This window comes from Corylus avellana, chromosome 2 (genome assembly GCF_965113065.1).
Source record: "Corylus avellana chromosome 2, dhCorAvel1.hap1.2, whole genome shotgun sequence".
Taxonomy (NCBI): domain Eukaryota; kingdom Viridiplantae; phylum Streptophyta; class Magnoliopsida; order Fagales; family Betulaceae; genus Corylus; species Corylus avellana.
Genome location: NC_142491.1, coordinates 17,027,355 through 17,042,353, shown reverse-complemented (window position 1 = coordinate 17,042,353; position 14,999 = coordinate 17,027,355). Strand labels below are relative to the sequence as shown.

General features: G+C 36.0%; 1 protein-coding gene across 1 annotated transcript; it reads left to right on the top strand.

The window, feature by feature from the left end:
- The first annotated feature begins 1,554 nt into the window (after positions 1 to 1,554).
- LOC148587419 (uncharacterized) lies at positions 1,555 to 2,194 on the top strand. The gene is made up of 2 exons (XM_088512600.1): positions 1,555 to 1,914; positions 2,012 to 2,194. The coding sequence occupies exons 1-2, from the start codon at positions 1,555 to 1,557 to the stop codon at positions 2,192 to 2,194; spliced, it is 543 nt and encodes a 180-aa protein (XP_088368726.1).
- Positions 2,195 to 14,999: the final 12,805 nt, after the last annotated feature.

Genomic DNA, 14,999 nt, shown 5'->3' with positions numbered 1-14,999 from the left:
GGATACCTTCAAATACGAGTTTAAAGTTGATAGGGTAAGTGTTAGAGCCACTGCAATTGGCTCTGTTTTTCCATTTTTGTTTGTTCCTTTGAATGTCACAGTTTCTGTCTTTGTTTCTCAATGTATGTTTTGGTTATGGGCAGCCTGAAACTTACCTGTACCACGCGCAGTATGGAATGCAAAGAGAAGCAGGGCTTTATGGATCAATCCATGTATCTGTTGCCGATGGAAAGACAGAATCGTTTTCGTATGATTAGTCAGCACTGTTAGCATCCTTACATTTTGTCGTGGGATTTTGAAGTGGGTTCCTGACGAAGAAGACAAAGTGAGAAACAATTTGGACAGAAGTCTGATATGGTTGTCGTGCAAGAGATTTTTTTTAAAGCACAACGACAACGTTTAGTGGGCATTTTCTTAATTTGATTTTTTTTTATAAAAAAAGGCATTTTAGTAACTTAACCTTAACAAAACGATGCTGTTTTGCATTTTTCATCCATTTTGACGGTGTTGATTAACAGAGTGGTCAAATTGCAACTGATTGGTAGTTTAGGAGCTACTTTATTACATTTTGAACATTAAGGGGTTAAATTGCAAATGACTGGTAGTTTGGGGGGCCATTTTATATTTTTTCCCTAATTATAATAAAAAACTTAAATTTCTGTAGCTCATGCTGTTTTGATGGTAAAAAATTTGAATAACTCATAGGAGATGTAAACATGGTTTATTATGCATTGATTAAGCTAAATTAATAGCTCGCATCAAGTGTAGTCACAATATCTACCAGCAAGTGTTAGATAAGGATGATTAGGGTAAGTTGCTGATAAGAAATATGAGGTTGGTTCAATTAATCCTCTTTGTGATCAGCAGTTCAATTATCCTGTAAACCCTTATTGGGTTTCTGAGAATACCGAGTAAAGTGAAATATGATCAAATCAAATTTCTAAATTTTCATGCTTTTATGGAATTTATTTCCTGAAACTGTGGCATTTGCATTCTAGTAGGCTTAGTTTTTTTGATAAGTAATAAAAAGCTCCCAAGTACACAGGAAGACCATAATTTTAGTAGGCTTAATTAGTTGAAGAGAGACTATTGCTTAGTTTGGTCCCGGAAGGCCATAATTTTAAAGAATTGCAAATTGAAGTTCTTTTCTTTCACTGCCTTTGTACTTTCACTGCCTTTGTAAACACCCAGGCTAAGAATAATAGTGTGTGGTATATTTAGACTTAGTTGTCACATTAGGTCTTTTGTCTTATTGTTCCAGTCATATTTACTTGATTCGCTTGCAGGTCCTGTAACAATTGCAGACCAATCAGCAGAGGAATCTATGGTTTCAATTATACTAGAGACTTTTCCTTCTCATGCAAAACTTCTAATACAAGTGGGAGGCAATATTTATCTAAGAGATAAAGTCGCAATCGTCTTACTATCCAGATTTCATTTACTTTCTATTCTGTTTGTATTCTACGTTTTTTTTTTTTTGCCTACAATTCCCACATCTTTATTTCCAACAATTCTTAGATATATATTCTGCATTCTTCAATGGCACTACCAACAATGAATTCAGTTATTACTTCTCTGAACATGATGCCACAAGATCTTTCCAAATTGGATCGTTTTGATGGCAACAACTACAAACGCTGGAAGGAGAAAGTTGAATTTCTACTGACAACATTGAAGGTTCGTTACGTGCTCGATACACCCTGGCCGGATGTTCCTGCAGAAGGAACAACCGATGAACAAATTGATGTGAAGTTCAAATGGGAGGAAGACAACTACACATGTAAGGGGAGTATCCTCAACACCTTCATTGATCCACTGTTCGATATGTATGTACCAAAGAAGTTTGCAAGAGAGATTTGTGAGGCATTGGAGAACAAATACAAAACTGAGGATTCTTGCAACAAAAGCTATCTGGTAAGTAATTATTTTGGATTTTAAAATGGTGGATAATAAGCCTATTTTGAATCAGGTTCATGAGATTCAACTTATTATCCAACAATTATATTAAGAGGGCATTCCAATTGATGAAAAACTTCAAGTGTGTGCTATTATTGCCAAATTGCCACCGACTTGGAAGGATTACCATAAGTCACTTAAGAGAAAAGGTGATGATCTGATTCTGGAAGGTCTTCAGAGACAACTTCGTATTGAAGAAGAGTCAAGGCTTCGAGACAAACTCGAAGAAAAGGCTTAAATGAGCAAATCTGCCCATGTGGTTGAAATAGACAACAAAAAAGGGGAAAAGCCCAAATATGAATTTGGTGGTCCTAGTAAAATAGGTCCAAAGAAAAAGGGCAATTTCAAGAAAAATGTAATTTGTCATTACTGCAAGAAGCCTGGGCACTTCATCAAGAATTGCAGGGTTTTGAAGAAGAAGAAACAGGCCAACAATGTTGAAGAAAATCTTATTGCTGTAATTTCTGAAGTGAATATGGTAATCAATTATTCAAGTTGGTGGGTTGATACTGGTGCAACTCGTCACATCTGTGGAGATAGAAATCTCTTCAAAAAATATGAGAAAGTTGGTGATGAGATTGAACTCTACCTGAGAAATTCAACTACCACCAAAGTAGTTGGAAAAGACACTGTTGAGTTGAAATTTACTTCTGGCTAAATAGTTACTCTTATTGATATATTTCACACACCAGAGATTTGAAAGAATCTGTTTTCTGATGGTCTTTTGTCCAAACATGGCTATAACTTGTATTTGAGTCTGACAAATTTGTCTTGGCCAAAAATTGCATGTTTGTGGGGTAAAAGATTTGCTGTAAATGGAATGTTTAAACTCAATTTAATAAAAGAGAATGTTTATGTTTATATTGTTGACTCTTATTCATTATGGCATGCTAGATTAGGACATGTAAATTATAATTCTGTGAATCATATGGTTAAATTTGGATTGTTGCCTTCTAATTTGCATGATAATAGAGATAAATGTGAAATCTGTGTTGAAACAAAGTTAACTAGAAAACCGTTTTCAAGTGTTAATAGATCATCTTCGAATTTACTTGAATTAATACATTATGATGTATGTGATTTGAGTGGTAAAATTACAAGAGGTGGTAAAAGATATTTTATTACTTTTATAGATGATTTGTCTAAATATGCTTATATATATTTGATTAGAACAAAAGATGAAGCTTTAGATATGTTTAAAATTTATAAAGCTGAAGTTGAAAATATACTTGGTTGCAAGATTAAATCATTAAGAAGTAATAGAGGTGGAGAATATTTTAATAATGACTTTGACAATTTCTGCAAAATTAATGGTATTTTTCATGAGAGAACAACACCTTATACACCCCAACAAAATAGTGTAGCGGAAAAAAAAAAAAAAATAGAACACTCATGGATATGGCAAATGCAATGCTTAACCATTCTAGTTTGCCTGTAAATCTTTGGGGTGAAGCTATTTTTTCTGCAATTCACATATTAAATAGAGTGCCTTCTAAAAGAAATAATTTTTCCCCCTATGAGTCATGGTTTAAATGTAAACCCAACATAAATTATTTTAAATCGTGGAGGTACCTAGCTTATGTTAGGTTGCCTGATTTTAAAAGATCTAAATTAGGACCAAGAACTTCCAAATGTGTTTTTCTCGGTTATGCTTTTCATAGTAAATCTTATCGTTTTCTTGAATTTGATTCTAATGTAATTATTGAATCAAGAGATGCAGAATTTTTTCAATCCAATACAATTAAAAACTTTAATTTTTCTGAAGCAAGCACTTCTAATAATGAAAATATTTTTGAAAATATTGTTTCAGAAAATGAAAAGAATTTTGAAATTAGAAAATCCAAAAGAATTAAAAAAGAAAAGAGTTTTGGTCCTGATTTTTTGACATATTTTATAGAAGACAACTCTCAAGTGATTGTGAATGAAGTTGGTGTGTATTACAATATAGAAAATGAACCTTCTAACATTGAAAATGCTCTGAAATCTAGGGATGCCACATTTTGGAAGGAAGCTATTGTAGCGTCCCAGAATTTTCAAAGCTATTTAAATAGATTATTTCGATAATGATGTTATTTTAATATTCATTATAGCAAAAGATTTTAATTCTTGAGAAATTTATGGTGTTACAGAGAGTGGTAATTAAAGAATGGTAATTGGTGAAATAATAGGATAGTAAATGGTTGGAAGAATTGTATGGGTACGTAGAATAGTAAAGGGAGAATAGTCAATGGTAGGTATAAGGAGGGTTGAATTTTGAATAAGAAGGTAGAATGGTCAATGATAGGTATAAGGAGGGTAAAATTTTGAATAAGAAGGTAGAATAGTCAATGGTAGGTATAAGGAGGGTAGAATTTTAAATAAGAATGTAAAATAGTCAATTGTAGGTATACTAAGTGGGTAGGTATAATAGTAAAATGAGGATATAATTGTAAATTGAAGGTAGAATAGTATTTGATTTTCTCCTATAAATAGAGCTCTTCTCCTTCACAATTTCACTACTCCTATCCCATCTCTTGCACATATTCTTCCTTCTTCCGCTTTTTACTAGGTCTTTCTTCTTTCTAAGAGTATTTACTCAGAACAGAGAGAGAAAGGGCGAGACAAAGCGCTACAAGAAAGAAGGAACACAAGAGATAGCAGACTTTAGAAATTAGTTTCAAAAGATATACTAGTGGTGTTAGTCAGATTAGAGCAACTAGATTCCTTCAGACCACTTTTAGCTTCAGTCTAGAGGTAAGTAAATTCACTAATCCTTCTAAAGTTACTTCATGTCATGTTATTTATTCATTCTTGTATCAAACTGTAAATGATTATTTTATTTACGTATTATGAAGTTATGTTGCATGCATGAAGGATTTCTAAATGAATTATCTAGAAAGTTTCTATTTCTTTAAATGCTTTCTAAGTACAACAAGTTTATATTTGAAAAGGTTTCCATTTTGAGAAAATAAAGTTGAGAAATGATGATGATTATAAGAAAGAAAAATGATGATAAACCCTCCTACATGTTGCCCTTAGATGCATCAAAAGAAGTATAAAGAAAAGTACAAAAGATGAGATAAATGTTTATGAAATGAGGGCACATGTATGGAGGAGAGTATTTTTGGCCCCAAGATAAGTAAGAATGAGAGGAGTTCAGTACCGATACTCGGATGGAGGCGAAACCACTGAAGGAGGCTATGCAAGAAGGTGATATTCCATCAACCAGACCGTTGAGTGCACCGAGAAAGAGTTAATTGACGGTCGGGCATGGCTGTGGCCACAATTCAGTGCCATGGTAGCAAGGACCCGCAACCCTCGTGCACAGGGGTAATAGTGTACATGGGCCTTAATATGAGAAAATGATGATATGATTTCAAAAATGATATACTATGATGATTTACAATTATGATTTATAACGATGATATACTATGATGATTTACAATGATGATTTATGACGATGACTTATTCATAGACGTAATAGTATATATATGCTACGGGAGATGCAACCGTACATACATGTATTATTATGGCTGGATGTATATTTATTTGTGAAAACGATTTTCAAAACTGAGAACAAGGGGTAAAACTATTTATGGTTGTGGATTTTACTTGCTGGGCCCCCTTTGAGCTCATTCAGTTTTATTTCTTGTTTTCAGGTAGAAAGGACGCTGGAATAGGAGGCCGGAATGGGGGCGGGAATAATTATTAATTTTCAAAGTCTTTTCATATAAGTTATTGTAATAATATGATATTCCGCAACTAAAGTTTAATGTTTTTTAATTTCGCTTGTAATAAAATCTCTTGAAGGATGTTTTACACATTTATCGTCCTTTAAAATCAAGTACTCTGATAGACCTTATAGATCTTTGCAAAAATTTTTGTTGTAAAAGAAGAAAAGTGGCAAACTCAACCTTAACGGGCTGGGAATGTTACAGCTATTGATGATGAAATGGAGTCCATTATGTTTAATAACACATGGATTCTTGTAGATTTACCTTCCGGTTCTAAACCCATAGGATGTAAATGGATCTTTAAGAAAAAGATGAAATCTGAAGGATCCATTGACAAATATAAGGCTAGATTAGTAGCCAAAGGGTTTAGACAATCAAAGGGCATTGATTATTTTGATACATATGCTCCTGTGGCTAGGATTTCTTCTATAAGAACTTTGATATCTTTGGCTTCCTTATATAACCTTGAAATCCATCAAATGGATGTGAAAACAGCATTCTTAAATGGTTATATATTTAGATGAAGAAGTATATATGGAACAACCAAAAGGGTTCATTATTCCAGGACAAAAAAACAAAGTTTGTAAATTAGTCAAGTCATTATATTATATGGTTTAAAACAAGCTCCAAAATAGAGACATGAAAGATTTGATAACGTAGTTATTTCTAATGGTTTTCATTTGAATGAAGCTGATAAATGCGTTTATTTTAAAATGTTCGATAGTAATATTGTCATTATATGTTTGTATGTAGATGACATGCTAATTTTTAGTAATAGTATTTCTTGTATTAAAAATAGATTTTTTATCATCACATTTTGATATGAAAGATATGGGTATAGCAAACACTATACTTGGTATTAAATTACACAAAATAGGAAATGTATATGCCATATCTCAAACTCATTATATTGATAAAGTTTTGAATAAATTTAGTCATTTGCATGACAAAATTTCTCGTGTTCCTTATAACTCAAGTTAAAGCTTGGAATAAATAAAAATCGATATGTATCACAACTAGAATATTCTAGTGTTATTGGAAGTCTGATGTATGCAATGCATTGAACACGTCCAGACATTGCATTTGCCGTGGGCAAATTGAGTAGATACACAAGTTGTCCAAGCATTGAACATTAGAAAGTAATTTCCATAGTGTTGGGTTATTTAAAAGAAACTAAATCATATGCTCTACACTGTGGAGGATATCCCTTCGTAATTGAAGGGTATAGGGATGCTAATTGGAATTGTGTTGATGATGGATCTAAATCCACAAGTGGATGGGCTTTTACCCTTGGTGGTGCAGCTATCTCTTGGGGATCCAAGAAACAAACTTGTATAACTCACTCAACTATGAAGTCAGGGTTAGTTGCTTTAGGAGCTGCTGGAAGAGAGGCTGAATGGTTGAGAAATTTTTTGATTGACTTGCTTGTATGGCCAAGTCCCATGCCTCCAATTTCCTTGCATTGTGATAGCCAAGCTACATTATCAAGAGTATATAGTAAGTCCTACAATGGGAAGTCAAGACATATCAGTCTTAGACATAATACTGTGAGACAATTATTGGAAGAAGACATTATCACAGTAGACTATGTAAAATTGTGCAAGAACTTAGCAGATCCTTTTACAAAAGGCATAAGTAAGGATCTGATTCGTAAAACCTCATTTGAGATGGGTCTAAAACCAATTGAATAGATCACTACAAGATGGCAACCCAACCTAGACTTTGGAAAACAAACTCTAAGTTCAATGGGAAAAACAAATATTGATGGTGATGATATTAGCACTAAATTAGACCATCTAGAGGAATACTTGATGTTTAGTGCGAGTCCTGTAATGAAAAGGAAAGGTTAAGTATAACTCTTAATGAGTTCGTATAAAATGTGTTTTTTAATCTACAGGAGCACTTTGAAGAATTCTACCTATGTGAGTGTAAAGTCATGCTGCTTTTGTCGGGGCTTGGTAAGCCACCTAGAGCACTCATGAAGTTGGGACAACGCGTATGACCATTAATGCGTGACTAAAAAGAATTATAGAAATTTTAATATGTTGATATGTGTTAATTCTTCGGTTTTATCATTAAGTATGATAGTTCAAAGACATTAAGTCTACTATCACGCAAATAAAGCTTTGAGGATTATACACTAAGTGAAAGTTCAAACCCAAAAGGCACTTTCATTTATGTATCAACATTTTGGAGTACCAGCAAATATATATATTATTTTCTTTAAATAAGTGGGGGATTGTTGATATTATTTCATGAAACTAAAATTTTGAATTTATTATTATTTCATGATTATTTTGAATTTCAAATAAATAACTGATCTCCTGTTATCATGTTTTAATAGTCATTTATTTTAAATAAATAACTTTTCATCCAATTATCTTGTTTTGATCGGTTTCCAATACTTCATCAATATCTAATATTATTATGTTATATGAGATCATGTGTTTTCAAGTTTCAACTGCTTTTTCAACTTTGGATTTTAAAATATATATAACCGTTATTTCAATGTAAAAAAAAAAAGCTTTTGAGATAATATGGAATTATATAGATATATTTTAATTCCCAGTAGTTTTATTTTTTTTCTTACAGATAATTTTATTTTCTCTCTCTTACTCTCATCATTATTAACAGCTGTTACAAAATATTTCTGGTTCTGGATAGTGTTCAGAGTTTGCAATATGCACACTACATCGGAAAATATTGTATCCTGAGGATAAGATTGCTCTGATTCCCTTTTGCAAAACTTCTAATACAAGTGGGAGACAATATTTATCTAAAAAAATAGAGTCACAATTGCCTTACTGTCCAAATTTCATTTACTTCCCATTCTATTTGTATTCTGCGTTTATTTTTTTCCTACAATTCTCAAATCTTTATTTCCAATAAAATCCAAATCTAATTTGGATTACTGAAACAAAGGACGGCCATACGTTTTAGGATAAGGAGTGACGGCTTGGCCCCACCGACTTGAATGTTCCAGTCAAACTGATCAACAACTTTCACTTTGGTTGTTGAAATAGTTACACTATTTGTTGACCAATTGCTTTGTGTCCATCATATTCCGGTCCCTAATTACCAACTGCGGTAGGTAATTGAAGGGGTACCATGCAGAGTAAGAAGCCATGCCTCTTATTTGTTCTGCTTCTAATCCTATCCTGTTACCGAGCACGCTTCTCCATAGCTGGTGATACACTTTCAGCAGGCCAATCGCTTTCAGGGAGCGGGACCATATTATCTCAAGGTAGCAATTTTGAGCTGGGTTTCTTCAAACCAGGCACTTCATCAAAAAGCTTATGGTATCCTAATCGGGTCCCGACAGGATACCGGGTAGGTATTGGTAGTGTCCCAACTGGATCTTGGACAAATCCTGGTCGAGTCATGGCAAGTCTTAAAAGTGTCATAATCGAATCTTGGGCAGTTTTTGGCGGGGTCCCAGACGGATCCTGGTTGGGTCCCAATGGGTCCCAGCGGTCTTGACAGGGTCCCGGGTTGGTTATGGCGAGGTCCCGTGCAACGTCTCGGCTTAGTTGATCAATTTGAGAATGAGATGTTTAAATTAGAAAAATAGTTTACGGTTTTCAAAAAATGGAAACCATTTTTTAAAAATTAAAGAAAAAACTTCGGTTAAACTGAAAATATTTTTTGTTAACTATTATTTTATGTACCATCAAACACCAAAAAATATATAAAACATTTTTCAAAAATCATTTCATGTTGAAACAAATGGAGCCATAATTTCTCAATTAAAGTCGTATAGTAGTTGACTTGGAAATTCACTACAAAAAACACATTTTTTGCTGACCCATGATTACTGACGTGTCAGGTCGTCTGACACGTCAGTAAATCTTGCTGACGGGGCTTTCCTGACGTGTTTCGGTCGTGAAGAATGTGGGTGTCAGGAAATCGGAATTCCTGACGTGTCGAAATTGACACGTCAGGAATTACTGACGTGCTGAATTTTCACACGTGAGTAAATCTTCTGACGTGTGAAAATTGACACGTCAGGAAATTCCTCACGTGTCAAAAACTGACACGTCAAGAAATTACTGACGTGTCAATTTTTGACACGTCAATAATTTCCTGACGTGTCAATTTTTGACACGTCAAGAAATTACTGACGTGTCAAAATTGACACGTCAGGAAATTGCTGACGTGTCAGTTTTTGACACGTCAGTAATTTCTTGACGTGTCAAAACTGACACGTCAGGAAATTACTAACGTGTCAATTTTGACACGTCAGCAATTTGGTTCAAAACGAACCAAATTTGCCGACGTGTCAAAATTGACACGTCGGCAAATTTGGTTCGTTTTGAACCAGATTTTTTCCCTCCCCCCTATATTTTTTGTGATTTATTTCAGGACTATACCCGAATTTTGTGTTACGGTTCACCTGATATTCAATCTATCCATCAAAACCATGTAAATAATATACAATTTTTCCATCAAATAACATACATCATATCCATTAACATCAATCACAAACTACCCATCAAAACTAACTTCAACACACCATAATAACACAAATAACATAATATATATACACCAATCACAAATATATATATAAACTAACTTCAACACACCAAAAATGTCACATACTAACATAATATACACAAATACAATTACATCAACTTATACACAACTGTGAATAGCCTCAAATTCTCGACCAGACTAGCGATCATTGACATCCATAGCATCCTCTCGACGATGTCCATTACCTGCAAATGATAAAACAAACAATATTCACCAATAAAACAACCACCAAACAAATAAAATCCACTAACGGTAGATGATAATACAAACAATCATTGAGCCCGAATACAAACAATCACGTCGGTAAAGTGAAAGAAAAATGCCCGAATATTCACCTAACTCAGTTGTTAATTATTACACAGTAAATGATATAACTAAAATAGGTAAAACGTTGAAGTTAGCAGAACTTTGATATAAAAAAAAAATTAGAAAAAAAATTAAGTCAATATATATATGCATGGTCACATAGCAATCAATAATATATAGACATGAGACAATGAACTTCGTTTTTCCCATGGCAATTATGTGAGACATATGATCTTCTTCTTTTTTCCATTGCAATTATAGAACTTCCATATAGGTTATTAATGTTGGGGGTTCAATGGAAGATATGATAAACACAAAGGGAAAGCGCCCTCCCTAGCATTGAGTGCATTTATATCTATTTATATTTAGAGTTACAAAATTAAGTTTATGAAGAACTGGTCTTGATGATATTGATATGCATGTATTGCTTCGTGCCATGCAGTTATATCCATTTATACGTGCATGAATAACTCTAAATAATTATCTCAACCAGCAAAACTCTAACCCACATCCATCACCAAACCAACCATGATATATAAACCAAATTTAAGCAAGATTTACAACATCATTAATTATTTAGAATGACTACAACATATCCAAATTCTAAACATATATATATAGGGACAGTTATAAAACTAACTTGACTATTAAAAAAAGTCAGTACCTGATCCACTGTCGACCGACGATCGCACCATCGCAAAGGGTGGGGAAGCATTGTCTGGTGGGGTGTGAAACCGGATCATTTCCTCAAGTTGGCGAAAACGGGCGTCAAACCTTGCCTGACGTTCAGCCTCCTGTTCAGCTGCCTGTCGCGCTACCCGGGCATTGTTCTCAGCCATCTGCTCCGCCACTTGCTGGGCTACCCGCGCATTGTTCTCGGCCAACAACGCATCCATCTCTTCCTTGTGCTTCGCCCTCTCCGCGTCAAGCGCTCTATCAAGTGTGTCTTGTGATATCGTGGAATACCTGACGTTTCCTGACCGTGCCTGTGACGGTGTATAGTATGAGTGTATGGTCCCCCGCACAGGCAGAATATTTGATCCGGCCATCCGAACCCTACCGGCATACTCAGGCTTATTTCCCATTGCCTGGGCGAATGCGTCGTTTGGCGCCCACCTGACCGTTCCCTCTGTGATGCTAGACGATGCTGCAGGGTCGGTGGGTATAAGCTCATTCATCTTTTCCTGAATGTCACATTAATTATTGAGTCAGTGGGTCGCACAACTGTATTTCGCAAATAATTTATCAAATATACAAGCAAAACAACATATGAAAAGTGAATATCATACACATCTCTCCTTCACAATATCATTCGGATATCCACCGCCCTTCTTCGTGTGTGACTTGACATAATTGTGTGCACGAGTGGGTTGATGGCCCAAACGTTCGGCCTGCATTTAAAATAGGTAATTCATTTATTTTTAAATATATCAATACGATATAATGTTAGATATATATAGGATAAATTACACACGTACCTCCTCATGTGTCAACCTGGCATAGCTCATTGATCCGGTGCAATGTGGTGAATCATTTAATGCTCGCAAGCTCTTCATTTTCACCGCATACTCCTACACAGTTAACACTTTTAATATGTTAATACCAATACAATTACAATAAATGACAGTACACAACACTAAGAATTTAACTCATGACCTACCCTATTCTCCTGGGTACACCATCTCTCCAATAAGATATCCAGATCGACGGGATTGTACTCGCCTAGCGTCTGTCCCCCCAGTCTTGCCCGTATAGTGTCCGGCGTATCTTCCTCCGTAATGGCACATATTTTTTTGAGCTCGTGCCTCCAAGTCCGCAGCTTGGAGCCCATATCCTTAAATGCTTCATTTTTTACTGCTTCCAAGTTGTACTCGGGTGGAACGAAAAAGTATGCCTGCACAAGTTCAACATTGATAAATTAAAAAATAAAATAAAATATGTGTATATGCATTTACTTACTAAACACACATATATATAGCGTACTTAGAGTGTATATATACATATATACATTACTAGTGTTTAACTTATTATTAAAAAACATACCATCAAGGCGTCCCAAATATCTTCCTTGGTACGGTCCGGTACCTTCGACCAATCGTCCGGTATTCGGACGAAATTTCCGCTCCTAACTACGTCTCCGGTCATCCGTCTGAACCGCACGGCACTAAATCCAACGGGCTGGCATGATGCATTGTACTCCAAAATGATCCGTTTGCCGGGGGGGACTCCCGGCCGCCTGTGCGAATCAAGAATGGTAAACACCTCAATAACGGTGTTTCCTTCAGAATCAGTACCTAACAAATTAAAAATTAGTTAGGTAAGTTATTTCGAATTCAATACTAGGTAACAAGTAAATTAAAACCAAATCAACAACGACATTAAAGTATATACACTTACTTATGATCCGGACCTGCCGAGAGCTTAACCAAGCGTCGGGAGCAGGGTTGGTGGGCTGCGGGTCATCTGTGGCCTGTGCCCCACCTGCCATGTGTTCCTGGGCCTCTGTCTCAGTGTCCTCCAGACCTGCTTTGTAGTTTTTAATAATGTTTAGAATTCTATGAAATTGTAGTTGTAGTTGTAGTTAAATATAATTGATATTGCACCAATATAGTTAGAAACTTTCAATCTTTTGAATCTTTTAAAAAACAGTCGGGCGTACCTGCGCTATGCTGGGTGTAAAGCCGCTCGACATCGCCCTCATAACTCTGTCGTAACTCGCTGTACGGGTACGAATCAACCCGAAACCCGGTTTGGGCCATGCCTGCCCGAGTGTATGGAGCATGGACAGGGGTCTCCCCTTCCATCGTACCTGGAAGAACTGGTCGATATCCTTCCTGTATCCCAAGAAGCTGAGCAACGTCTTGTTGCTCGCTGTCATCAAGTTGGACTGCCGGAGACCCAGGCGACGTAGACTGCCGCACTGCGGACGAGCCCCTGCGTGCTTTCCTCTTCCCCTTTGTACTCATGGTACCCTGTAAAAAACACCACAAACCCAATTAATTTCTTAAACAATGTATGAAATATTTACTACATTAAGTATGCATGAATAATAGTGCACAGCTCAATTAAGTGTGTTGATGTAATGTGCATGTAGTGAACAACTACCAATCAAAACATAAATATAAAATTAATTATACTAATATACATACGCTTCGGTTGGATCTAAGTCGTGTCTGACGTATTCGATATGATCTTGTAGATCGTGATCAACATTTCTGGGCAAAATAAGAGGCTCACACTCGTGGTAATTGGCACATGAATCTTGATGTCCTTCAACCTGACCAACGTCGTATATGTTTCTAGGCTTGGTCCTTACTGCGCAAGCCCAATCTGGGCACCTATCATCTTGTACGTAAAATACCTGGTCAACTTGTGAAGTTAGCACATACGGCTCATCAGAAACCAGGTCTCCCGTGTGGACAAGGTTTTTGAAGTTGACAAGTACTATACCATACTCATCCACCTTGTACCCCTTGTCCCTCGTATTGTCTGCCCAATCACACCTAAACAGAACGTACTTAGTCCTGTCGTAATACTCAACCTCAACTATTTCCGTTAACTTCCCGTAGTACGTGTCGCCATCAAGAGTCGGCACACACACCCCGCTGTTCTGAGTCCTCTTTCCGGCATCAGATGCAATAGTGCGAAACAGCTTGCCGTTAACCACATATCTATTGTATCTGACTGCTGCCTCCCTCGGCCCTCTACAATGCATTACCAATTTGTCACCAAGTTCATTCCTGGATCGCTCGTCCAATCGATCGACCTGTGAATATATTACGTACAATGGAAACGCACGGTTACTAGCTTTAGTTGATTTTAAAAATAGCACGCAAATAACTCCGACAATTGTGATAAGGTAAACATCACATCATTCTTACGTAGTTACGGTACCACTCGCAGAACAAGTCATAATGTTGGGTTTCCAACTGAGCCTCTGTTGTTCGTCCCCTATTGCATGATCGCCTAAGCGTATCTATGTGCATCCTACAATTCGAAATTATGTTAATTATAATTCAATACGAGCAATATTGTCACAAGTTCATTGAGCATGCAATGTGCCAACAAAAGATCTCTACTTACGTCCGCAATTGATGAAACTCGTCCAAGTTGAACATAATATACCGGTGTATCTGTGTCATTGTGATTCGGTCGAGTCGGACTCGTGTTCCATTTCCCTTTGAACCATCCAGATTTCTTTGTATCCTATTGTGAAAGGTTGGTGTATTCTCTAAATATCTCGAACAAAACGTCACCAACTCAGTTGCTATGTAGCCCTCCGCAATGCAGCCCTCAGGAGCCGCTTTGTTGCGCACATTAGATTTGAATACTCCAAGGCTCCTAAATATGAACCAATACATATTTTCAGTTTAGTTAGTACTTGTCATGTATTGGCACCTGAAACCAAAAAATAGAAGAATATCCGTAAACAAATTTTACCTCTCTGCCGGATACATCCATCTATACTGTACAGGTCCACCGAGTCGGCAT

Coding starts and splice junctions, on each gene's coding strand:
- LOC148587419 (XM_088512600.1), top strand. CDS start 1,555: ATGAATTCAGTTATTACTTCTCTGAACATGATGCCACAAGATCTTTCC. Junction 1,915..2,011: donor CTTGCAACAAAAGCTATCTG/GTAAGTAATTAT, acceptor TTATATTAAGAG/GGCATTCCAATTGATGAAAA.